This window comes from Barbus barbus, assembly GCF_936440315.1.
Source record: "Barbus barbus genome assembly, chromosome: 23".
Taxonomy (NCBI): Eukaryota; Metazoa; Chordata; class Actinopteri; order Cypriniformes; family Cyprinidae; genus Barbus; species Barbus barbus.
Window position 1 is genome coordinate 16,074,379 of NC_136751.1, and position 27,984 is coordinate 16,102,362.

Genomic DNA, 27,984 nt, shown 5'->3' on the forward strand with positions numbered 1-27,984 from the left:
TCTAACTGGGGTTTCAGCAGTTAGTAACTTCCGTTAGATTGACGAGATCTCATGACCTATAGCGCCCTCCTCTGGTTATAACTTCCAATGCAGTCTCAACAGCAAGAATTAAGCTAATAAAGTTGTTGTATAAATTCCTACGGCATATAAACGTTTGGAGCCAGCAGGACTTTAAATACTTTAAGAAGTTAACACTTATTATTAAGCAATGATGCATTAAATCGATCAAAAGTGACTGTAAAGTCACCCCCCCCCCCCCCCCCACTATCGCTAGAAACGGTAGAAAATATAGCTTTTCCATTATTAAAAAACTTTTTAAAATACCTTTAAAAAGAATATATGAAATATATGAAAACTGGTAGAAAAATGGTAGACCATTACAATGTACTAGGAAGATAATCTCTAGGCGAAAGAAAAGTTACATTGAGACTGAAATGATCAACGATTAAAAGACCCACTCGATGACAAATAACAATGAAAATCGTGCATACTGTGTCAAAGTTTTCTTTTAATCCAACTTATAACTATTGCATAGACATGTTTTGTACTAAAGTTGCAGGTAAAACTCACTACATAAAAATGGCTTCCCAGATAAACAGAAAATCTTGTATAAGAAATGTAGAAAAAAAATCCCTTCATCTTCACTTTACCTCAGAGATACACAGTTATCCAAATATTGGTCAATTTCTGAAAAAAAAATAAAAAATCTAAACTAGAGTTCTAGGAGACAGCTTCTTGACAAAATACAAAAACAAACACTTAATAAAAAGTATTCATAATCTTGAAATGTGAAAAATCAAAAATAGAAATGACTTTCTCTGTCTCTTCTAGGTCTATCACATTACAATACAATACAAATGGAAGTTTGCTTTAAAGGACAGAGCTAGAAAAATTTCTTGTCGAAAAGCAACAAAGTGTTTGGAAATGGCCTTACAGACCGTTATTGGTCATTCTTTTCTCTAATCTTCTCAGAAGAAGCTTCGATTGCTTCTTTTCTGAACTAATATTAACACGGCCCAGAGTACAACTACTGATGTAAACAACACCAGACTTACTAAACTCAAAAAGCTGACATTGTTTACATCAGCTTCACTTGAAATAAAACCATAGACACAAAAATATTAAAAAGAAGAAATGCAAAGATGAACTTCATCACGCGACGCAGCCCTGTTTTGGTTGAGCTGAAATGGATCAGAAACAGGAAGACAGATGTTCAATCTGTGGATTCTGCTGTGGTGCTGCAGGCTACAGCTGAAGCTAGTAAGCAGGATCTGTCTCTAATGCCTGTTATAGACAAACTTCAACAGCTGTTTTACCCACACCAGCACAGCAAGGATCTCTGGGATATGTGCCCAACCTAAATCCACATACACACCCTGATCTACAGAGCAATGCAGGCCAACTCACACGTAAACCACAAGAAACGCTATTTTAACGCTACTTGTCATTTCTCAACCACAGCCATCTTTACCCACACCGCACCTGCCTCCGCCCTGAGTGACCCAGCCCCGGCTAATAACACTTCGCTTACATGCAGAAAAGCCATCATTAAGTGCTGCCATAACTAGGATGTAGTTATTCAGTAAGAATAAACCTCATTGAAGTATGTAAATCGTATTCATATACACATAACTGAATTGAAATACACAATTCTCATACAAATAAAAAAATGTATAATAGGTAAAAACAAAAGTGTTGATTTTCCATTCTAGATTACAAAAATATTTTTAAAGTAGCTAATAGTCTTTCCCATTTCAAACTCGCTATTCACTAAAGTGCGCTCAGATTCGACTAACAATGAAAACCATAAATGCAACAGTCAGCGTACAGTATATGTATCTATACACACGTGAGAAACCAAACATCAAGCTATTCAAACAAGAATAAGATCACTAGTTTCTTTAAAAGAAAAAGATAAAAGAATTCTCAACGGAAAACCTTGATCTTAAACAAGGGGATACTAAATTGAAGAACGTGTTTGTGTGTGTGTGAGATTGGATGTTGTCTGGTCTGCTTTGTTCCAGTTGTTGTTGCTGGTGTGGAGAAGCTGTAACACTGGTGATTTCTGATGTGTGAGTGAGTCACTGAAAGGGGGTTTGCTCTCAGTACTTGGGTACTTTGGTGTAATCCTCCTGTTGGACACTTTTGCAGAGGCACATGGACAGGATCATCCCTAAAAGCTGAAGTAAGCAGAGAAGACAGTGATCATAATCTGGCTCTCCACCTCTCTCTCACACACACACACACACACACACACACACACACACACACACACACACACACAGAGGCTAAATCAGGGCAGACGCAGTATAGACTTTTATAGTTTTATCTGAAGCCGATAATTACGACAAACAAACCTGTATTTTTAGTAAAATGTTATTTATGGATAAACCTATAGTTCCAATAAATATAATAAAAATATTAGTTTGATAATTTGATCATTTAAACTACCTATTTAAATAACTATGTAATAAACTTAAATACCTTTTTTATTTAATTGAATATAATTACAAAAGATTATGGCAAAAAAAAAAAATAATTAAAATTATATATATATATATATATATATATATATATATATATATATATATATATATATATATATATATATATATATATATATATATATATATATATATATATATATATATATATATATATGTGTGTGTGTGTGTGTGTGTGTGTGTGTGTGTGTGTGTGTGTGTGTGTGTGTGTGTGTACGTGTTTAGCTATACTTGTGAGGACCAGATGTCCCCACAAGGATAGTAAAGCTTGAGATTTTTGACTTTGTGAGGACTTTTTCAAGTAAGGACTGAATCAAAAGTGACTAAAGACGTTCATAATGTTACAAAATAACTTTTTTCCCAAATAAATGCTGCTCTTTTGAACTTTCTTTTCCTCAAAGAGTAATGGCTGCTGAAAATTCAGCTTTGCCATCACAGAAATAAAAAATGTTAAATGTTCAAATATATTAAAATAGAAAACAGTTTTTCTAAATTGTAATAATATTTCACAATATTACTGTGTTTACTGTATTTTTAATCAAATAAATGCAGCTTTGGTGAGCATAAGATATTTCTGTCAAATACATAAATCTTACCAAGTGTATACTTCCAATAAAAATTTTGTATGTTTCTTGTGAATTTCTTATGTAATTATTTAAATGAGTAAATAATTAAATAATAAAAATACTTAATAAAAACAAATAGTTGCTAATAAAAGGGGATTTCTACTAAAAATGAATACAACTGAATATAAATACAACAGATTATGCAACAAAATTGTTTTTTTGTTTGTTTGTTTTTGTTTTTTTCAGAAACAAAAGCAATGGAACAACAAGGCGTACCATATTTGTCTACAGTGCCAAAATAACAAATTAATATTCATATAATCCACACACAAAAACATTGTAAGAAGTAAACAACCATGAATTTGAAATGCATTTTACATGACACACTTTCTAGATTTACCTCAATCACTGCTATTCCAACACAGATTCCCAGAATAACTCCACAGTTCCTTAGGACCCAGTCCTCCACACTAGATACACAACCCTGGACACAGGGAATGGAGAGAAATGAAAAAAAACTGAACAACTGGGGAGAAAAAAAAAGTTAAAAAAGATATGTAGGGTTTGGAAATGATCCTGAACAGATGGAGCCGTCCAAAGATAACATCAGAAGAGACAAACAGAACAAGCCAAACTCAAACTAAGGGAAAGAAAGTGAAAGTCTACAACAGTGGTCTAGTTTACAGGAAACATTTTGATTTACAGTAAATGCTTTACTTGCGTATTCAAACAACGGGACTGGGTATATCCTACAAATATGATACAGTTTCCAAATGAATTAAATGAATTCAGAATTGCCCTTTAAATGTAAGTGGCCTGGTCTATGGTCCAGTTTATAGGCAAATATGCAAATATCAAGGTATGAAAAATGGCATGTTTGAGTTTTGCCTGGCATTTGAGACCTAATGAGCAGAAACACCACCTGTGCCATACTCATGAATCAATTCATTACTAATGAAAGTGCCAAATGCCTGAATGGGGACTCAGAAATATTGGCATGGAGTGAATCGTTAGCAGGCTGAGAAAAGCTGATATCCAATCCACAAAGGAAATCCATATGTTGTACTAATAGCAAATGGAATGAGAGAGTGAATGCGGCACAGATGAAGAGATGTAACACAAATGCCAGGTTAGAGACAGAATTAGCAATGAGAAGCTCTAGTGTATATGGTGAATGCTACTAGGAATCAGGAAAGGGTTAGCTCACCGAAGAAAAAAAAAATCCTGTGTAGCATAAAAGATATTTTGAGAAATATTTCCTTTTTTATTTTATTTGTTTTTGTCCACGGAATGGAAATCAATGGTCACAAAAATTCTTTGGATGGCAACATTCATACAGGTTCTGGATGATACGAGGGTGAATAAATGATAAGAACTTTCTTATTTGGGTCAACTATCCTTTAATATGTGACCATGGACCACAAAACCAGTCATAAGGGCCAATTTTTTGAAACTGATATTTATACATCTGAATAAAAAAAGCTTTCCACTAATGTTTGGGTTGTCAGGATAGGACAACATTTGGTCGAGATACAACTATTTGAAAATCTGGAATCTGAGGGTGCAAAAAAAAAAAAAAACTAAATATTGAGAAAATCGCCTTTAAAGTTGTCCAAATGAAGTCCTTAGCAATGCATATTACTAATCAAAAATTAAGTTTTGATATATTTACAGTAAGAAATTTACAAAATATCTTCATGGAACATGATCTTTATTTCACATCCTAATGATTTTTGGTATAAAAGAAAAATCAATCATTTTGACCCATGCTACTTATTGTTGGCTATTGCTACAAATATACCTGTGCTACTTATGACTGGTTTTGTGCTCCAGGGTCATATATAGGAATATGCTGTATGTGTGTACCGTAGTGAAGACAGGCCAATTAGGGGACAAAGCTTCACACAGGCCTGTTTCTTTTATATCTGTGCCATTGTTGGATTCATTTCTGCAGGAACATGGATATATGTGAGAATTGTTCTTTTGGCTCTTTATCACCACATTCTCCGTCCAGTTAGATGGTCCAGTCCAACCACAGCACTTCATCTGTGAGAGAGAAAAAAAAAGCAGGAAAGAATTTTATATTACAAAATAAAAAATCTAGACACATCGTTGCAGAAAACCTAAATGAAAATAACCAGAAAAAGCTGCCTGTTAAACAAGAGAAAAAAAGCCATGAGAAAAGTCCTAGAAACGTAATCATCTGTCATTTCTAAGATGTGCAACAGATATTACTGTAAGTTCGCTGTAAGAGACTGCGGGAATGATGGAAAAAATCAGTGAGGGAGGAAATGGCAGACAATAGCTGAAGGAAAAGCTCACCGTTCTCTGGAGGTAGTCCCAGGCATACTCAGATGTCTTGTTTTGACCGGTGTAGTTCACCAGAACTGTGTTCACAATAGTGGACATCTCATGTTTCAGCTAAAAATAAGCACATGGAGACATGTTAGGATGTATCTGTGATTTACACTTTCTTGTCAACTGAAAAACACTAACTGTTATCTGATATTTCAACAACAATCAACATTCTTTAATGCTTGAAACTAAATAAATATTCATACACTACCATTCAAATGTTTAAATATTTTTGCATAATTTGTTGCATTTATGTTAAACTAATTGAAGCAAAAATATTATTATATATTATAATATATATTAGCTATAATACATTTTTTTAAATATTTGTTTTAAAAATCATATGAGCAATAAATAAACACACAAATAAAGTGTTTAAAACACTATCATTCAGAAGACTGGATTATGCAAGACTTTTTGTTAACTCTTTACAATAAACTGTTTGTAACTGTCACTTTTGATCACTTTCATGTCTCGGTGCATAAAAGTATTTCAACTCCTTCTGATTGTCATTTAACTAACAAGATTTAAAAACCTTTCTTTAAATTTAAAAAAAAATCAGCATCGAAAACCTTGTAGCAGCAAATCAGTGTTCAAGGGAACTTTATCTTGAGAACATCTTGTTTGAAGTTAATGCGTGTGAAGTACACTGCACCAAGGCGGCTACAGCAATGATAAACTAAAACAGCAAAACGCAGCTTATGCACAGGGGGTGTAAGAGACTGTTGTGAACCTCGCCCTGTTCTGGGAAGAGCAGTCAGCATGCCCTGTGGTGAAGCATACAGAGAAAACAGTGCATGCCCTAGCACAGACTCCAATTATCTGCTCTACAGGAAGACTAGACACGCTATACTAAAAGTAATATATATATATATATATATATATATATATATATATATATATATATATATATATATATATATATATATATATATATATATATATATATATATATATATAATAATAATACAATAATGCAAACACAGAAACAGACTAAACACAGCAAGTTAAGCTGAGCATTAAGCATGAGTTTATGGCTGGGATTGCTTAACTAAAACTGGTTTAAGATAGGCTGACTAAGCACAATTGAGTTAAAACTCCTGCATTAGAAGATGTATATACATCCTTCCTAATACTACAGAAAGACTGATGAGATGAAGCACAAGTCCTGTTGTTGTTTTTAATCATGTATGTTCATTTTCATTTTGTTCTTAAAGAGGGCGCTGTTGTCAACTAGAGATAAACCGAGGGCTGTAGAATCGCCCACATCAAAGACCACACCTGTTTTTGTCACTCACGGAAACATCTCACATACCACACACACAATGTTGTGCCATAAGGTGACTGTTGTGCAACGGAAAGTGAATGAGTTCCACTTCCTCAATTTAAATTAATTAGGAAGTGGAATACAGCAATGAATGCGCAAATCTTCCTTCGGCTACTTAATTTAAAATCCAAATTTCCACCTGTTAACTTGCTGTTAACCGTCGCCACCTGTTAACTTGCTCCGACACATTTCCTGTTACTACCTATCACGATGGGTTAAAACCAAAGGGTTAAGACATTACAGAACAGTCACAACAGCTGACTAGAAAAAGTGTTGCAAGCTTGTGTTGCACGAAACATCCTTTAAAAAAAAAAAAAAAAAAAAAAAACTGTGATATGCCAACATCAGAAAATAACATTACCACTAAAACACTTCTGGGTAATTTAGGAGAAACATACTAAATATTTACATATTAAAAGTAGTGGTTCCAGATAAACTAAATCAGAACAGAAGTTTTCTAATCAGACTAGTGTTGGGGAAGCTCATTTTAAACAGCTTCCTCTTTTTTTTAGCTTTGTTACATTTATTGGCTACACTACCAGCTAACAAACAGTAGCTATACTGTAACTATACTTAAACCATTTAAAGTGATAGTTCACCCCCAAAAATTTAAAAGTTGTTCCAAATCTGTGTTCTTTCTTCAGTTGCTAGTCTCCACTGATTTCCATAGAATGGGGGAAAAAAAGTCTATGAAAATCGATGGGGACCAGAAACCGGTGACAAACAGACATTTTAAAATAATGTTTATGTTCAAAAAAAGAAATACATTTACAAGTTTGGAACAACTTGAGGGTGAGTAATGATGACAATTTTCATTTTTGGGTGAATTACTCCTTTAAAAAGTATAATATCTTTAAAATAAATTAAAAATAATAAAATAAAATAAAATTTCTCTTTTTAAATATAAGGATTACATCTCATTTAGGGTGACAGAACAGACTAGATATTTGTCTTCTACAGATACATTTACACTAAACAAAACAAATATTAAAAAAACACTAATTTGACAACAGCACATAAAATAATTATAAAAAGTAAAATAAAATAAAAAGAATAATTTTATAAATTTCTAGTAATTTTTTTTTTGGTCTGTCGGCGCTACTAGCCTCAGCAGCACACCAACAAACGGCTCTGCTGCACTTTGGGTGTCCCGGGTTCAAGTCCTGACTCATGGACCTTTCCTGATGCCCCCCCCCCCCCCCCCCCCCACTTCGCTTCCTGTCAACTAACTGTCCTATCATTATAAAGGCAAAAACGCCAAAATTAAATCTTTAAAAAAATTATGATACTAATAAAAATTTCTGAAATATGAATAAATACTAAAATGGTATATAAATAGCAGTTAAATAACACTTTTAGAGGTATGGTCACCTACCCGGTCTGTCTGGAAGTAGATGATGACAGCAGCCGTCACCTGGGCAATGAGGATGAGGAGGAGGCAGGTGAAGTACTGCAAACAGAGAATAGAACAGTCAATTCACTGACAATTACTGGACACTCAAAAAACCTCAAAGTCTACTATGGCATAATTTGATTTAAATATACTTTAATTTATATTTTATAGTCATTAGAAGTCCAGACAAACATGCTCACGTTTATTGGACAGATTAACAAACATTCAACAATATTGCTTGATTTTAATATTTTCTAAATGGGTCAAACAGTTTAACAAAGACCGCTAAGCTTATCCAGTGATCTAGCGGGTACTAATATGTCCCCCAGTTCTTGCACGGACATCCCCTAAATCTCACTGGCTTATCCCTGTCACTCCAGCTCAGTAAATCCAGCAGCATTAACCTCAGAGAGCCATTTCAAACTAACTCTTTTATCATGCTAATGGAGAAGGGTTTTCTGAAGCTCCCTCAGCAGACGCTCTGGGCAGGCATAACTCTGAGCTTGTTGTGACTGTTTATTACAGCGTGAATGGTGCAGTGCTCATTGAACCTGTGCTGAAAAAAATAAAGTGTCAAACCTCAAGCTATTAACACTGTTATTTTATAAATCCTGTAAAAATAGTGACAAAAAAAAAAAAATCAACACATAATGCAAGTTTTTCTACAACTGAATATGGTAAGATGAAAAATATCATTTATATTAATAGCCCAGAGAACAGAATGAGCTAGCTTTGATATAGTCAGCAGTTGATGTACAGTGGTGTGAAAAAGTGTTGGCCCCCTTCCTGACTTTTTATTTTTTTGCATGTTTGTCACACTTTAATGTTTCAGATCATCAAACAAATTTAAATATTAAATCAACGATAACACAAGTAAACACAACATGCAGTTTTAAATGAAGGGTTTATGGTCTTGTGTGCTGTATTCCACATGGCCCTGTGTGAAAAAGTGTTTGCCCCCCCCCTCCCCCTTAAAAAGGCGGTTCATGCTCGAAAACCCTCCAATGTGGCTGAATTACAACAATTCTGCCAAGATGAGTGGGCCAAAATGCCTCCACAGCGCTGTAACAGACTCATTGCTAGTTATCGCAAACGCTTGATTGCAGTTGTTGCTGCTAAGGGTGGCCCAACCAGTTATTAGGTTTAGGGGGCAAGCACTTTTTCACACAGGGCCATGTGGGTTTGGAGTTTGTTTTCCCTTCATAATAAAACACTTCATTCAAAAACTGCATGTTGTGTTTACTTGTGTTATCTTTGATTAATATTTAAATTTGTTTGATGATCTGAAACATTAAAGTGTGACAAACATGCAAAAAAAAAGAAAAAGAAAATCAACACTCACACACAAAATAGCGAAGAGACCAAAACATACTGGCTTTGATGTAGTCAGTTGCAATATGTATATAAATAAATATGCACTATAAAAATAAAATAATATAATAAAATAAAAATAGCCAAGAGACCAAAACATGCTGGCTTTGATGTAGTCAGTTGCAATATTATGTATATAAATAAACAAATATGCATTATAAGAAATAAAATAAAATACTCCATAAATCACTTACCAGTCCAAGCAGGCAGCGGACCTCATAAATGGCACCGATGCAGCCCAAGAAGCCCATAAGCATTGATAGAGATCCAATCCCAATCAAGATGTAGGCACCAACTTTCAGCGTTGTGGAGGACTCATCTGCATGAACAACAAAGACAGAAAACAATAGTCACACTCTCTGACAATGCCAACTTAATAGAAAAAGTACATAAAACCTAGATTCTGAAAATGAATCAAGATCACTTCTCTTTAGTGATTATTTAATCTAATACCAAACATAATTAAAACTTCACTAGAAAAAAAAGCCCTAATTTTAATTTTAGATGCTGAAAATTAAACTGAGGTTGTGAGGAAAGGGGAGGGTTCATGGCAGATTTTCAGCACTCATTTCTTTCTCTTCTACAGCTAGAGTCTTGCTTCAGGCTTTGCAGCTCAATTTCAGATGTGTGAACAGGAAGATGTCACTTTGACAAGAAAAAAACGGTCAAACAAAAAAGTGCTGGCATTGTAAGTGAAAATAATGTCATAGCACTTCTCTTATCAAAATACCTTATCAATATTTTTAAACAGTGCAACCTAGAAGTAAGCCAACTGATTTTTGTGTGTCTAACAATGGTTTTTGCAAAGCTTTCAGACTGATTAATATTCATTTCACTATTTGAGTAAGACAGTAAAAGGGCAAACCAACTTTTATCACTTCTATCAGTATGGCAAAACACAACAAGCCTTCTAGGCTTCTATAGTTGCACAGTGTATAAATGTGGTTTTAAGATTAGTCATGTGGAAATTTTTGTCATCATGCATTCTAAGGTCGAAGTCCCTTATTAAAGTCGTACAGCAGTTGGTGCTGAGCTGTGCTGCTTACGTGGGTAACAAGTTGTTCATGCTATCCTTAGCTACATAAAAATCAGTAGTGTTTGAGTAATTAAAGATCTGAAACTAGCAGTCAAAAGACTGAAAAGTATAGTCTGCACAAAACAATGAGTACATAAGCCTCCTGCAAGTCACAACAGAAATGAGTTTGGCTGCTTATAGTTGTTCTGGAAGATTCTTTAATAGATAAAGAGGGTAATGTAAAGTCGTGACGTATTGTCAAGTATGGTGACCCATACTCGAAATTGGTGCTCTGCGTTTAACCCATCCAAGTGCACACACACAGTGAACAAATGCACACACACACACACACACACCGTGAACACACACCCGGAGCAGTGGGCAGCCATGCTGCAGCGCCCGGGGAGCAATTGGGGGTTCGGTGCCTTGCTCAAGGGCACCTCAGTCGTGTGGCGTGTGGCTCTGAAGAACCATCAAGTCCTCTATAACCATGTGATCCTCAAAGAAACCACAAAAACAGTCATATCTCTTGCATGTGTGCAGAAAGCTGTCAATTTAACATACTGATTTAATGCGATTTATTATATGTACTTTTAAAATGTTAATGTCTCCTCTTGGCTGGGACTAATTTTCTCATCTCTGTCTTCTTCATTTAGGATAAAAAACCCTGTAGTAACTCATTCTTTTAAGATATGGTCTCAAATAAGAAAACATTATAAATGGCATGCATGCTCTGTTCAGGCTCCATTAACTGCTAATCATTCATTTCCTCCATCCATATCAGATGTATCATTTCGTAACTGGTTTGAAAACGGAATTTGTTTACTCAAAGATTTGTTCATAGATGGTTATTTTTCCTCATTTCAACAATTACAACAGAGTTTTAACATGCCGAAGTCCCAATTTTTCAGATATTTGCAAATACGTAACTTTATCAAAAATAATTTCCCTTCGTTCCGCAAGGAGCCTCCAGACTCACCAATAGACTCAGTGTTTTTGGATAACCCATTTGTTAAAGGTGGCATATCTGTTATTTTGAAGAAACTGTCACAACTCCAATGTAACGCATCACTGAAATATCTACGTGAAGCATGGCAAGAAGATTGGGGAATAAATATTACAGAAGACCAGTGTGATGATGCACAAAAACTTCGAGTCACAGAGAGTCAAGTAATACCGTGTCTACACCGGATGCGATACTTGTCGCATCGCACCACATCCAGTGTAGACAGCGTCACTGATTATAATCAATAGAACCTCTATTTGTATTTTGTAACGCCAACAAACAGACTAGTTTGTTGGCGTTTGTCTGTGCAGTGTGAATTGGCCTATACAGTTCAAGATATTGCACAGACTTCATCTCTCTAAAGAAAAACTTTCCAAGATGTTTCCATCTGTGGACTCAACCTGTGATAGATGTGGACAATCAGGTGCCTGATTAGCACAAATGTTTTGGAAGCGTCTCAAAATCATTACTTACTGGTCCACAATTTTTCAAATAATGTCAGATATTATAAAAAGACCTCTGGACCCAGACCCAGTATTAGCTCTTTTTGGGGTTAAAGATGATAACATTACAATATCAGAGTCAATATTCTGTGATTACATTTGTGATGCTTCTTGCACAAAGACTTATTCTTCTTAATTGGAAACAAGCCCACCCCACAGACTCATTTCACTTGGATAAGAGACGTCATGCAGTATTTTCATTTAGAAAGAATTAGGTTTTCTAAGGATAAAGCTTAAAAGTTCTATGACACTTGGGGATGCTTTATAGACTAATTTGAAACAGACAAGATGTCGATTCCACTTTGAAGCACTTGTGAAGCACTTTTTTTTGGAAAAGAAACTGGGAGGGGAATTCAGATTTCATTGTTATGAAAGGTATGATGTTTCTGCAGTGTTGTAATTTCAAAGTACGTTTTTGTTTTGTTTTGTTCTCTCTTTACGAAAAACAATGAAGAGAATGTTAAAAAAAGGAAGATCAGAAAGATTGTTTATGTTTTTAAGTCTCTTATGCTCATTAAAACTATATTTGAACAAAATAAAGTGAAAACTGTAATATTGTGAAATATTATTTTAAAAAAGTATCACAAAAAAAGGACTTTCTTTTCTTCATTCTTTAGTTTTTTCATTAATTAAACAGTAAAATATTCACAGCCTTTCTTCCAATATTCAGTCCATCAGTACATAAATTCATCTAAAAAAAAAAAAACACCAGTTCACAAAACCATGAGGTTATTTTGCCCTGCAAAATAAAAGCAAAACTGTGACATCACGGTTGTGACATAACTATTTTGTTTTATAAACTGAGAATAATAAATGGCCGGTAGATTACCTCTCAACTCAAGCAAGAATTCTGAGTCACATTTCAAAACATATGCTTCCTGCCTAAAGCATAACATCTGTCTGAGGGTACATTTAAAATTTCCACAACCTCACCGTGTGTTTGTTCATGCATTTGTTGCCACGATGTTCTCAAGGTACTGTTGCAAACACTCCTCAACAAAAATACAGTCCCAACAGTGGTTTCTACTGGAAAAATAACCTTGGAAGGGATACGATTTTATACCATCAGCCGAAACCATTTGCGTTGGCCTTTTAAGCACTGTTTATATGCTATGAAAGGTAGATACGCCAAATAATTATTTTTTTTATCACTAATATTAAAGAGCAAGTACTTGTTTATTTCTTGCATTGTTGAGAATACCAGCCTCCAAACAACCAATCGCTGATTCATGTTGTAACATGTTCTGGGTGTTTAGTTGTATAATTCTATTGCACAAATGAATGTGTCATTTGAAAAGGAAGTTAAACCTTTACGTAAAGAATAGGCATGAGATCACAACAATCTGGATAATGAGAAAACTCCTAAGACGCCCTTTTATAGCCATGCATTTGTGTGGAAGTCTATTAAAAAAAAAAAAACCCTGGGAGGAAGGGAAAAAAATAAAGCCGAGATCAGAGAACAAATCTGCACGTTATTTTCTAGCTCAATAGGGCCCTAAACCACAGTCTAACAAAGTCAACAAACAAACTCCTTGTGCAGCGCAGTGTGGGAGCGACCATGACAGGACCTCTACGGTAAAACACGGGACTACTGGACCTTGTGTTTGCAAAAAGGCAAGGGCAAAGTTGAGGGTCTCCAAGTATGAGGATATCCTAAGACATTCACTGCTATCTCCAGAAGGACAGCTGAACAAAAAACAATGTTTCTAAAATGGTCACGATAACAGAGACTCCAGCACTGCCATATCTGGAGACGCTGGAATTGATAAACAGGGGACAGATGTAAAATATGTGGTGAGATGAGAGAGGAAAGAATGGCGGTGTGACTGGCTTGGCAAACTATTTTAGAGCTGGTCAACTTCACATAAATATTCCCTTGCAGTAATTTAACCGAGCATGTGCTATATATAGACTTCTCTAAACTTCCATCTTGACTCAGGGAATTGGTTTGGTGGCTTGGTCTTATGAAAATATTTAAGTTTAATGTCTATTTTCAAACACTGGACTTCAATCTTCAGAAATAGTGTGAAACCGACAAGTAAGAGCTTTCCAATCTAAAATAATAAAATAATTTCCTCACACTTACGTTATTTCAAATCTATGCGGAACATAAAAGAATATATTTTGAAGTATATCAGTAACCAAACTTTGGACAAAAAACACCAAATTTTTTATTAGTTTTTTTTTTTCACACAGCTCTTTGAAATGCTTGATTCTGATTGGTCAGTCGTGACTTGAGGACTACAGTATTAATAGTAGACTTACAGTAATATTGTTTAATGTTTGTCTTGTTACTAAAATGATTGTTTTATACAACGTAATGGATTATATGATAATAAATCTGTACTAATTCTGTGCTGGAACGGTTTGGAAGCATTAAATAATAAATCAAGAGGATTTACGCTGGTTTTCCACCCTCGTTTTCCTGTTCCACTATCTTTCAGCACAGAGTCTCCGTGACTTTAGCTGTCCAGACAGAGGCAGTATGGGTATGATTCTCCATAAATCATGTACAGTTAATCTCTGTTTGGCTTTCATTTAACATTTCTCTCTTCTCTTATTTTGCTTTCGCTCTCTGTTTAAACCCTCTCCGATGAGCGTCAGATGGTTTACTTAACATCTGTGCTAGCGCATATGTGCATGTATAAACACACAAAGTGCAGAATAGGAGGGGGTTTCTGGAAAACTTGGTTAATGGCAAAAAAAAAGAAAACTCCCAACGCCAAATGCACGAATAGCAACTGCTTTCACTGTGCATTCCCATGTACATCAAATAAACACCAGCATGAACTCAAGAGGATGGAAAAATGTGTAATCAGCGACATATTCCTCTGACTCGCTGATAACGGTTAACTTATTCAGGTCTGTATTATATGTCCTTTTGTCTGACTCACTGATAACAGTTAACTGTCTGCCAAACCAGAATAAGTTTGGAGTTAGTAAGAATTTTTTGAAAGACGTCTCTTATGCTCACCAAGGCTGCATTTATGATCAAACATTTAGTAAGAACAGTAATATTGTGAAACATTATTACATTTTAAATTATTTTCTATTTTAGTATCTTTTAAATTGTAATTTATTCCTGTGACGGTAAATCTGAGTTCAGTTATCAAATTAAATTATTTTGAGAGCGAATTCAGGTCAACCTGTACTATGTGAACAAAACTGAAACAGACCTGAAGTAATGATAGTAATGAAATTGTGATTTATGAACTTTGTCCAGCATGAAAACATTTGTGCTGCCATCATAAATCTTTCCATTTCTGACCAATGGCAGCCTGGAGATGTAACCTGTTTTAATAAGACATTCTCTCAGGAACACCATTACATACATCAGAACAGGAAATTGGGTTGGTGTTTTTGTACTTACGTAAAACCGTGATGAAACTCTGGTTATCCAGGATGACCCATAGTCCAAAGCCCATGATTACAGCTCCAAAAATCTACAGGGCAAAAGAAACAGGCATGAACAAACATAAAGGACATGTTGCATGTGTGTTTGTCACCTTCTTGACCCGTTTTGTTCCTCAGAGCTGATCTTAGTTTAAACTGTGACTGGACTGTGGATAAGAGCACCGTGCTGCTGCCATTAACATACTCTAGATAATTGCTAAAGAGAGACAGGAACTCTCCACTGAACTGAGTTCTCATGCTTGTCCTCTATACCACTATGAAGAGGGAAGTAGTAAAGCAGCAGCCTACTGTACAATTAAAGGGTCTTCAAAAGGAAAAATCAGAGAGAGTCACACACATGCGTTTCATTAGCCTTCAACCCTTTATATTAGAGACACAACAGGTCAAGTTGAAGGTTTCCAAAGAAATGCAACAGAGCAAGCCTGCTTCCTTACTAAGTGTGAACAATTTCCTAACAGGGATTTCTTACATACACCTATATCACACTGCTGGGTATTATGGTTTTTGCCTAATAATAATGCAAATACATTTACAATGGCATGACAAAATGGTTTTAAAAACAGGAAAATAAAATGTTAATATACTATACTAAATGTCGTCAATATACTCTACTACTAAATATATTCAATAATGTATTTAATTATTTTTATTTACATGTCCACATATGCCATGCGCAAATGTGGCAAATGGGGATAAATTAAATTAAATTAAAAATATGTATATGAGTTTCAACTCATTAAGTGAATTATTAAGTGGATACTTAACCTTTGGTTCTAAAAGCTTAGCTAGCTCATACTCACTGTTGAGCCACTTGTTACTTATGCATAAATACAGTTATATTATTACAAACATTTCTAATTAAATAATTGTAAATAAAAAAGAAAATAAATAAATGAATAAAAGGTGTAGGAATGTGTGCACTTACAAAGAAGAGGAGGTTGAACAAGAACAGGAAGTACTTGGTGGCGGCAATGCATCCTTTCCCCATGACTGCTTCTCTGTAAATAAGAGAGGAAATCTCATCAAAACTCTGAGAGACATGAAGAACACCAATGCTGATGGTGAAATCTCAGAACTGACACTGAGCAGGTCAACTGACACTGAGACATGACAACAATAACTAAAGTGTTTCTCTCAGCACGTCGCTAAAACCAGTCCACAGGTGATGATATGCAAGCTCTCGCTGAAACAATGTGGAAAAAACCTGCTTTATAAAAATCACAGCTGTTACTTAATTTAAACTCTATTCTGGCCTGGTTGATTAGTTTCAGTTCCATTAATTAATGATATTAATATCACTGTAAAATGTTGTTGTTTTTTAGGGTTTCCAGTTAAGTTCCAGTGTAATGTAAACTTTTTTTTAAGATTCTTAGACGACTAGAAAGTTTAAAGAACAGTATTTATTTGAAATAGAATTATTTTAGAATAATGTAAACATCTTAACTGATCAATTTAATGCATCCTTCCTAAATTAAAGTATTAAAGCAAAACAAAACAATCTTACTGACCCCAATTTTTTTGAACAGTGCAGTATAGTCTTGTCCTGAGCAATGTGCAATGTAATCCAACTGAGCGAAACATTGCCGTGTTTATTTGTTTGTGTCAAAAGACAGACACGTGACAGAATCATGCAAAGGTATAATTAGTACTGGTTTGCCAGCTCTAAGCAAATATGTTCTATATGACTCATGACTTATTTATTTGAGGGAGTCATCAAATGGGCAGTTAGTATCTGCTCATTAAGCATTAAATAATATTACTATCAACATTGTCTGTGTATTCTATTCATTTTATTAATTTGTGGTTCATTACACAAGGATATTTTTAAATGATATTTTGTGAAATACTTTATGATATAGGTGCTTTAAAAATGGGGACCATCAACTGTTTGTTTACGAGCATTCTATGTTCAACAGAAGAAACTCATACAGGTATGGAACCTAGTTGAGAACCACTGATTTACACCAGTCCATCCAAGTAACCTTGACTCAATGAAACTGCTCTTAAAATATTGGCACTCTCTTTAAAAGCCTCTATGAATATTTCATGAAGACACTGGGAAAAAATGTAACCATGAGAGAATGACACTTCCATTTCTCACTTCGACTGTTTTTTCTTCTCACACACACACAGACAAACACAGACACACTGGAGTCTGGAGTAATATGCAATATATCAGGATATGAAGCCAGAGTCTCAGAGCCAAGCTTACTTGGCGTCATCTCTTCAAAGTACTCCAGGGAGCTATAAACCAGACTCTCAACTTTTCTGTGCTGAATGCAGCCTTTTTCTGCATTTTATTCATTTACAAACGGGAGTTCAGAGAAATAACAACACAGCCAATGTATTTCCCCTCTTTCCACTGTAAGCATGTTCATATGACAAAAATAGTGTATGACACAGGATCGGACTTTTCTCTTATTCTTCAACATTCAGCAGTTTACCCTGAGAAAACATTCATAAATATGGAAGGGGAAGTATAAATGGCAGTAAAGTTTCATCAGGTGTCAAGAGGATTTGGTTTTCTATTCAGCAGTTTCACGATTCACAGCCACAAAACATACTGCAGCAGCCTTTTAAATCCTCAGCCAACAGCCAAAATACATGAGCAAACATACACTTTGGCTCGTGTGTGAATGTGTTTATGGTGTAGTTGGGGTTGCAGGAAGTATAGTGTTGGCATCTGGAAGCTACAGTACCACGTCATCGCTTTTCTTTACTAATCTCTTCAATCGCTGTCAGCTGGACAGTAACTCAACTGCGTAGATGTCACCCATTCTCTGGTCAATCACAACACCCCCTCCATAATACAATGATGGCATGCTGCCCCATTCCGTACAATAGACAAAAGCGGTCCTATCCTAGACTTTTTAGCACAACACAAAGGGGCATCTGAACACACCCAAGCAAGCTTTACACTGCTGATGTTAGATACTTACTATAGATCACATGACCAGAAATTTAATCCAGGATAATCACTATAGACTTCCCCCAGCAAGTGTTCTATGACTATTATTTATTTGACAAAGAACTTCACAATACTTCAGCATGCTCTTTATACATGTATAGGGTGTTAAACATACCCCAAAAGGAGTAAATTTTTTTGTTATGTTGTCAATAAATCCATCAGTACAGTACTGTTGAAATTTGAACAGTCAGTGCTGAAATATCCATCTGAAAGTATGAACTCAATATCCTTCTATAATTTTTCTATGTACTAATGAAGAAAAATAAATAGACACTTCAAAACGTTTAAAATGGTAGTACATCTATTTTAGCAGTTGAGATCAAATTATACTTGAGTTAAATTGATTTTGTTCAAGAATACGTGGTGTCATACAGCAGACTGAACATGCCCTTTAATTTGGTTGATTTAAAGACCATGAGTGAACAGGGATTTCCTGCACACACCTACATCACACTGCTGGGTATTTTGGCTTTTGCCCAATAATACCGCAAATACACGTCATGGCAAAATTGTAAAAATAAAAAACCCCATAAAATAAATAGAATTAATATGTGTGTATATGTATATGTATTCATACCCCTTCATTTTTTTTTTTCAAGTTTTATTGTTGCTGCCTTACGTTAGGCTGCTTAAAATTTGTCTTTTTTTCCACATCAATCTACACTCATATTGGCAAAGCAAAAACAGAATTGTCACAACTTCATAAATTAATTAAAAATAAAAAACTGAAATAAGTACATTGCATAAGTATTCAAACCTTTAACTAAATATTTACTTCACAGCCTCAAGTCTTTTTTTGTTTGTTGCAACAAGCTTTGCTCATCAGCATTTGGCAATTATCTGCTATTTTTCTCTTCACCTCTTATGCTCTGTCAGGTTGGATGGGGGCAGACACATTTTCAGGTTTCTCCAGAAATATTTGATTGGGTTCAAGCTCGGGCTCTGGCTGGGCCACTCAAGGACATTCAGAGAGTTGTCTATAAGCCACTCTTGCTGTGTGTGTGTAGGTCCATTGTCCTGTTGGAAGGTGAACCTTCTGCCCAGTCTAAGGTTCGGAATGCTCTGGACTGGGTTTTCATTAGGGCTATCTCAATATTTTGGTGCATTGAGCTTTTCTTCTACTCTGACAATTCTCTCAGTCCCTGCCGCTGAAAAACAGCCCCACGGCATGAGGCTGCTACCAGCACACTTTACTTTTGGGATGGTACTCTGCATGTGATGAGCAGTGCCTGCTTTCCTTCAAACATGATGCTTGGAATAGACCCTTTTTCTGTTAGTAAACATCGTGACTTTTTCTGTGGGCGGAGCTTAGGTGGAGGCAGAAAGATTCCCCTGACCGCTTCCCTAACGCTGGCTATGAAGTTTGTTTAGCTTGTTTATTTAATAATAACTGGAGAAATACCGATTTTACCCGCATATGTAAGGTATAGATGCACTGTCCAGGACCGCGATTGTTATTTAAAAAGTCTAACTTTAACGGACGAAACCAGATTGGCCGAACCGCACACGCTTTTACTCAAAGCTTGGTCGATCTGACAGGATTCCCTCCGGTTGAGTGACTCACATCTGACCTGTATAGTAAAGACAAACCAACCGTGTCTATCTAGTCATGAAGATGTATATATATTTCAATTTCAGCAGGCAACTATATCTACATTATTATTCCAGCCACAATTAATCAGTTTGTTGTTTTACACACATGCACACAGACATTATTTCATGCACGACATAGATGCATAAGAAATTTTTAGACATGCCCATAACAACAAAAGACAATACGTTATTTAACCTTTTCTGACAAGAAGTGTGCGCTGCAAACGCAAGCATTTTTGACGATCGTTTCTGTCCAGTCCGCTCGTTTTATCTCATTTCACCACAGGTTTCGTCGATTTTTTGTCTGACAGTGGCAGCAGGTATGCCTTAAAATTTCAAACTGGAACATTTATTCCGACACCCAACAAGATGATATTTTAAGCTCCTTATGTAGCCGAATCTGTGCTGGTTTGAATGGGCCGCCTCCAGTTTTCGCTTTGTTTTGCCTTCAGCTAGCGCTGTGACGTAATTGTGACGTCGGCCCTAAAAGGGTCTATTGAGGTTCATCAGACCAGATAATATTATTTCTCATAGTCTGAGGGTCCTTTAGGTGCTTTTTTACAAATTCTAAGTGTGTTTTCATGCGTCTACACTGAAGAGAGGATTGAGTCTTGCCACACCGCCATAAAGCCCAGATCGATGGAGTGTTGCAGTGGTGTTTGTCCTTCTGTAGATTTCTCCTATCTCCACATGTGATCATGGAGCTCATCTAAAGGGACCATCAGGTTCTTCATCACCACACTAACCAAAGCCCTTCTCCATCAACTGCTCAGTTTGACCAGGAGGACAGCTCTAGAAAGAGTCCTGGTTGTTTCAGGCATCTTCCATTAAGGGTAACAGAGACTACATGCTTCTGTGAACCAGAATTTTTTTCTGAACCCTTCCCTAGATCTGTGGCTTGACACAAACCTGTCTCTGAGCTCTACAGGCAGTTGTTTTGACCTCAGGGCTTGGTTTTTGCTCTAATATGCATTATCAGCTGTTAGACCTTTTATTAAGATGTGTGTGCCTTTGAAAATCATACCCATTCAATTGAATTTGCCACAGGTTAACTTCACTCAAAGTGTAGTAACATCTACAAGCAATATGACTTCCACTGTCCCAGATAAGGGTATGAATACTTACACAATGAAATCATATAAGGCTTTTATCTTTAATACATTTGCGAAGATGTAAAAAAACTGTAATTCTTTTTATTAACAAATGTGTCAAATGGGAAACTAAGGCCTTTCCACACTGAGCGCAATGCGAAAAAGTGAGGCGAATCGCCGAGGTACAATTCACTAGAGGTACAATTAGCATCACGCTACAATTATTAATGTTTTTGCTCAAAAACCCACTTTAAATCATCATCGAGTGCTTGTAATAACTTCCGATTGTAATCTAAAATTATTTTGATTCTATAATAGGCGGACATGCACTCTTTGCACTTTTATAATGGACTGATCGCTTGTCATGTGTCATAAACATCCTTTATTGTTAAAATAAATACCATGAACTGCATAAAAACATATACAGAAAACCTATCTTCACAATTATAGGTCTATTTACTTTCATATTTCATGTGTAGAAAAATATTTATCTCGTTTATATATACGGAAGGGCAAGAGATACGATTACATAATTGACAGGTCTAGATGAACGAGCTTTGATTCATAAACACTCACGCTTGCGGAAGAAAATGGACGGTGCTCGTCAGATCACATGATTCAGTGTTGAATTATTAATGCTGTCTTTAGGGAAAGGAGGAGGCAGAGCCTTTAATTAACCATAATTGAGTTAAAAACATTAAATGCTATTATACTCTTTTGGGTGAATGCCAAGAGCACGCCTAACACAACTAGAGGAATTTCAAGTCTTCTTTCCTTACATTCTCAAGTTCAAATGTCAACCATAAAAAAAACCCCCAAAAAAAACAGTTCAAACATTACTAACTTGTAAGGCTTCTTGAGTTTGTTCGTAATTTAGACTGATCCAAAAGACCCAAATTATTGGCCAAGAAATAATTCACCCCTTCTGGGTCACACAAAACACTATTTTTTGCATAACCCTATGATTTCCCCCCAGCCAACATCTTTCATACTCTCAAGGCATTCCTATGGCAACCATAATTGAGGCAGAGTCAATGCTCCACTTAAGGGGGGGAAACAGTCTCACGCCCCAGTTACCCATGAGTCTCCCCCTATCACCCCTCCACCAAGAGGAAGGTCAAGCCATAGCTAAATGAGAGCTGGGTCTTCAACGGCCACATCACAAGCATTACAATCACAGGGGGAAACAATTATATACTATACCATCAACTAAATGTTCTGTGCTATATTCATCAACACGTGTTTGTTAGCCTCCACCATTAAAAAAATTATAATAATTGCCTCTCACCATTTCAGGGGGTTGGAGAGTCTGTTCAAAGTTTTTTCCTTCTGTATTGCTGCACTTTTAATTGTACTGCCTGTTTACAAAGAATCACTTTTTTCATAATCTTCCTTTTCAAGTCACTTTGGACAAGTCAGGTACATTTATCATATTGCATTAAGTGAAATAAGCCATCTAAAGCATCACACAAATCCTCTCCTTGTGTGTGTGTGAAGGGCTTTGACACTTGATCACACTTTCATTGGTAACTAGGTTGCTGACCACAAGAGAATACAAGCATGAAAACCAATTTGTGCAGTGTAGGATTTATATATTTTTAAGTTGTAATGAAATGGAAATAGTAACACATCTGTTCTTCCATACTGTGACATACAGTGCATCCGAGCATAACAGAGAATCTTTCTCATCTCATTTCTGATCACTTTCAGCAGAAATTGACTCTGACCATTCATTTCAAACTTTGCATTACATTCATGACAAATAGATGCACATGTCATTCTGTGTTGGTGCTTCGGAAAAAAATCCAAATCACAAAAGTGAACAGAGAAAACAGCAGTATCCATACATTTTGCCATCTTCTCCTACATAGCGGTTATATACAAACAGGGGTAAACAGCTGCCACTCTGATGACACAAATGTACCGTGCACTCTCAGAAATAATACGAAAGCTGTGACTGGGTCACTGGGACAATAGCAGGCCATGAATTTTGTTTCAAAAAATGGGGGGTGGGGGGGGGGATTCCCTCTTTAGGTGACTCTTATTAGGGGGATTTTTTTAATTTCGAGGGAGGATTTGGGGGGTTTTTAGACATTTTTAAACTACAATCATCTAACCTAAATATTTCACCATGTAGTGTCTTTACAATTTATAATTATGTGTGGATTCATATTTATTTTGTTAGGAAGATACTAAAAAAAAAAAAAAAAAACTTTGATTCACTTACTAGTCTACTGTATATATACGACTATGTTTAAAATTAATCGACTGTGTTTACATGAATAGTTGCCAAGAGGGGCATTTTGACAATTTTTTGGAATTTACACGCAATAAGGCACAAACGTAACAATACACACAATCCCATGCCAAAATTCAAGCCCTCAGTACTTTTTCAAAAGAAACTCTTTTATACCTTTTAGGCACTAATATGTACCTTTAAGGTACCAATATGAACCACCCCAGTGACAGCTTTCATACTTTTATTTCTGAGTGCAGAGTTGGGTAGATTACTTACAAATTGTAGACCATTACTGATTATAGATTACTAACTACAGTTTTCTCATGTAATGTAATCTAGGTTACTCATTTTAGGCAATGTTTTCTGACTACGGTTTAGATTACTTTTTGATTACTTTTTAATCTAACTTAAACGTATAATATTGAAAAAAAGAAAAGAGATTGTTTATCATCAACATCATAAAATGCATTAAACATTACACCATAACACCAGGGTTTCCCAAACTAGGCTTAATGTAAGAACTGCAGTGGGTTTTGAGAGTTGATAAAAAGCTAATAATTCATTAAATTAAAAAACAAATAAATTTAACTCTTTAAAACTGAAAATAGAAATATGTACTTTGTTTGAACTGTAAATGTGTGAATGTGTTGTTAAATGGTTAAAATATGAATTTCCTCAGAGATATTTCAAGTAAATATTTCATGTCAAAGGGGTGTGGCTAACAAAAATGTTTGGGAATGCCTGCATTATGTGAACAAACATAACTAAACATGACATTACACAGCCAAAGTCTGTAATCTGATTATGAGCTTCATAAAATATAATAGACTCTAATTACAAGTACTACATTTTTGGAATTTGATTACGTAATCCAGATTACATGTAATCAGTTACTACCCAGCTCTGTCTGAGTGTGTTTCAGAAACCAAAAAACATTGTTTAAACACAATCCAGTGGGTTCAACGGAACGGGGGATCAATCAAACTCAGGTTAGAGCCAGACAATCGAAAAAAGTGTGAAAACACCCTAAAATGATCGCTCTGTTAGTGCATTTCATTTAAATTAGTATGAGCACTGCCATTTGAACCTTGGTGCACACCAAGCGGAAAGATCTCAGTGTGTGACGGAGGAATTCCTGGCACTATTTTGACTCCTTTACACATTATATAAGCTCTTTGTGAGTCATAAGCTGGTAAAAATACAGTACCACCTTATGCACACACATACAACAAGCTGATTTAGCCAAGCACATAGCAGTTTTGGATGTTTGGTAGGGTTGCAAAATAAATGTCATAAATGCTGCCCAATCAAGGACCAGTTTAGCCACTATGCCACTATAAATTTAGCCACTATGGCTAAGACTGTGTCGTAAGAACTTGTCTGATCAACAAGCAGTTAGCCAAGGGGTAATGAGTCTTATTTTTCGGACCAAACTACTTTTTATGTAACTGACTTACAAAAGCTATGACCAGTCTTACAGAAAATATATCTGATGACTAACTTGTAAGACTAGTCTAAGCCTTTACGCAGTCGGCCACAGGTTGTGACCATATGTATCCCTGTGCCTTTTGTTTTGTATCTTTAGGTTAGTTGTTAAAAATGACGGTGTGAATGCTAAATGAACCAGGACTCTGTCATTTTCTTTTTTGATCTGTACCAAAAGAACCAAGAACCGGCCTACAATTTTGAACACACCCTAAATGAGTCCTGCATACGTCACCAGAGAGAAAAGACTTTTATTAAATGTTACAAAAAGAATAAAATAAATGATAATAATAATAAATAAACTTACAAATGAAACATTTGCACAGATTCATTTTTCCACAATAAAATCTAAAACATGGATTTAGAGAATAGATGATGAATTTTCATTTCATGTCAGCTTTAAACACCTAAGCCTAAAGAAATATGAAACTGAAAATTAGTTTATTGAATAAGACATCAAATACAGTGTGTACTGATATATGAAAGCTAAGTTACAACAAGGAATGTTGTTGCACATTAAATCCTTTTTTTAGAAAGCCCCCAAACCTAAATTCCCCTTATGAAAAAGAGCTGCCTATTAAGTTTCTGCTGCAGGCCTGTCTTGGCAAAGCAGCTCTCAAACACATAGTGGCATCCCATTTTTAGCTGGCTCCCAGAGCAGAAGTTTTCCAGCTAGGAATAGTCAAAGTAAAAGAAGGGGAACATCTGTATCCTGGCCCTCTCTCTCTCTCTGTGGGCTCATTCCAGTCAGAGACACGTCCTGGGAGGTCTGCCAGCCCTTAACCTTTTATGGACCTGAAGAAGCATCCACTGCTTAGCCCCAGCTCAGTTCTGACCTATTTCCACATCTTTGCTTTCATTACAGACAGATGTCGTCGCCCTGACAGCAGACCAGTGACCCTAATATACCAGAATGTGTTTATTAAATGTTTTTATTTATGCTTTTCCGTTAGTTTTTCGTTCAGGTCCAGTAGTACCGTGGCGGAGCAACAATTTGAAGAGAATGTTGCTAAACAGGTTTCCCAAAGTCAATATGTTTATAGCAACTTACCTGAATAATAACACATCCTGTTTAAATGGCACATTTAACTATATCATCTCCTTACGTATTGAGATTTGTCGCCACTAGGACTACTGGTACATTCTAGACCTGCTGGGATGTTGGGAAGCCATAATTATGTTGCAAGGTGCGCTCAAGTCACTTTGGCGCAAGATGGCGATGTACCTTTTCTACAAAAAATTTGGTATGATTTTAAAACTCTGCTTCTACAAAATGAACAAAGATTTTGTTTTTGTTCAATTTATGTCTGGTAAATTGAATTAAATAAATTGTAACTGACAATAGTACAACACTTACATTATGTAATGTAATTTAGTTTTACAGTAAATTGGGAAAAAACAACTTAATTATAACAACTTTACAGTCAATATGGATGCATTTTCTCACTGACACACCCCCGAATTGAAAACTAGTGTTCATGTGCATTCAACTCACAGATTCAATCTTTCCAACATGAATTAAACGAACCATATACACATCATGTATATATTACGCTGGCCAAGTGCTCACGACTTAAGTACTTGCGTAAAGTATGTTTCTGGCTTTGCTTTCAAATGTCTGAGCCATTAAACAAGATGCGTTATTGAGGTAATTTGAAATAAATATAATGGTTTTAATGAACTTGCTTAGCAAGATTATCTTCTTTCTTTCTTTTTGTTTAACAAATTGTTCAAGTTAATGGTACTTGAAGAGAAAACTTACCATAAAACATTTACGCTAATGCACTATTGCGCCCCCTGCGGCGATACTGAGAATGCACTGGCGCTTTCTCTCTCTATTTCATATTACATTACACAAATTTAAGTAATATAATCAGACTACTTTTAGATTACTTTTGACCTAACTTGTTTAAATTAACTAGAGGTTCATTTGTTTGTGAGTTCAATGATAAGCTTATAATAAACTAAATAATAAAAAAAAGTTAAATTAAAATAAAGTTATAAATTAATAACTTTAGAGAACCAAGAACATGCACATTTTATATTTAATTATTTATTTTAAAATCTCAAGGGTACTTCAAGTACATATATTAGGTGAAAGATGTTTGGGAATGCTTGAATTTGTGAATTTTAAAGATAAAATATGTAATCAAATCAACAAAAAGTAACTGTAGTCTGATTACGAGTAGTTTCCAAGTACCTAATTTTTGTAATCTGATTATGTAATCCAGATTACATGTAATCAGTTATTACCCAGTTTTGTATGACTTTCCATTTTTTTTTTTTATTGAATTGACATGCCATGACATGTCCAGGCCTCGAAATCACAATTTTAAAGTTCCCTCGTATTTACAGGTGCTGCAGGACCCTGGGAACATACAAAACTAATACAAAGAGTTGTGCTACACTCCACTTGAATTCTTCTTTTTAAAACCAACGAGCCTGTCTCGTTTCAACTCAGACAACTTCTTGATCAACATGGGCTTCCGAGTTTCTACACAAGCCTAATCGACATTAAAACTAGCGAAAGCACAGATGCAATGCCTTGACGTGCGTGTTAAGTCGCATCAAATTCAGCTGTTTGCGATTGTTCACAGGACCGCAGTGAGAACCGCACAAGCTGCCAGTGCCACATCAGCGAACATTTAAAACTATACACAACGAATAAAAACGCAGTTAAAATTGCAAATAGCTAGTTTACCATGCTAGAAAACGCGAATAAGGTACAGAGCTCCTCAAAACCTCATTTACTAATAAATTTAGATTAACACTACTTCAGGCCATCAGCCAGTTTAATCACTTTTCTGTACTAACATTTTAGAAACAAGTGAAAATCATTTACCTCTTTTGTGTCAAGCCGTAAGGAAGATCCGTTGAGCAGCTGTCAGTAATTTGTTGTCGCGCTAGAAAGACTGAGACAAAAAGACTTGAGCAGCAGCACAGAAACCACTCTTTAACCCTTTACTGCCCAGCAGAACACAGGTTACCATGGTGACCACAGTTTCCGCCTGACAAGTCAGAGCTCCGTCATAACCGCTAGTTATTGGCCCTAATGTAAAGTAATAACATTGAAAGGATGTCCTTCAAATATTGTTTTCAGGATGGTTCTGTCAGTTTTATTACATATTTTATGACAGAAGTGGAAAATAACATG

General features: G+C 35.6%; 1 protein-coding gene across 2 annotated transcripts; it reads right to left on the minus strand.

Moving 5' to 3' along the window:
- Nucleotides 1-483: 483 nt before the first annotated feature.
- LOC306843177 (CD82 antigen-like) lies at nucleotides 484-27,933 on the minus strand. Of its 2 annotated transcripts, XR_013781811.1 has the most exons (10): nucleotides 27,673-27,810; nucleotides 16,380-16,452; nucleotides 15,411-15,483; nucleotides 9,711-9,835; nucleotides 8,128-8,202; nucleotides 5,393-5,491; nucleotides 4,937-5,116; nucleotides 3,471-3,554; nucleotides 1,094-2,180; nucleotides 490-1,030 (listed from the first exon to the last, which is right to left on the minus strand). XR_013781811.1 is itself a non-coding variant. In XM_079374479.1 (9 exons), exons 2-9 carry the CDS (start codon nucleotides 16,440-16,442, stop codon nucleotides 2,103-2,105), a joined length of 777 nt encoding a protein of 258 aa, XP_079230605.1. In that variant the 5' UTR covers nucleotides 16,443-16,452; nucleotides 27,673-27,933; the 3' UTR covers nucleotides 484-2,102. The 2 variants fall into 2 exon arrangements, 1 of the variants encoding a protein (XP_079230605.1); XM_079374479.1 differs by having other exon boundaries at nucleotides 484-2,180; nucleotides 27,673-27,933.
- Between the last annotated feature and the right edge of the window lie 51 nt (nucleotides 27,934-27,984).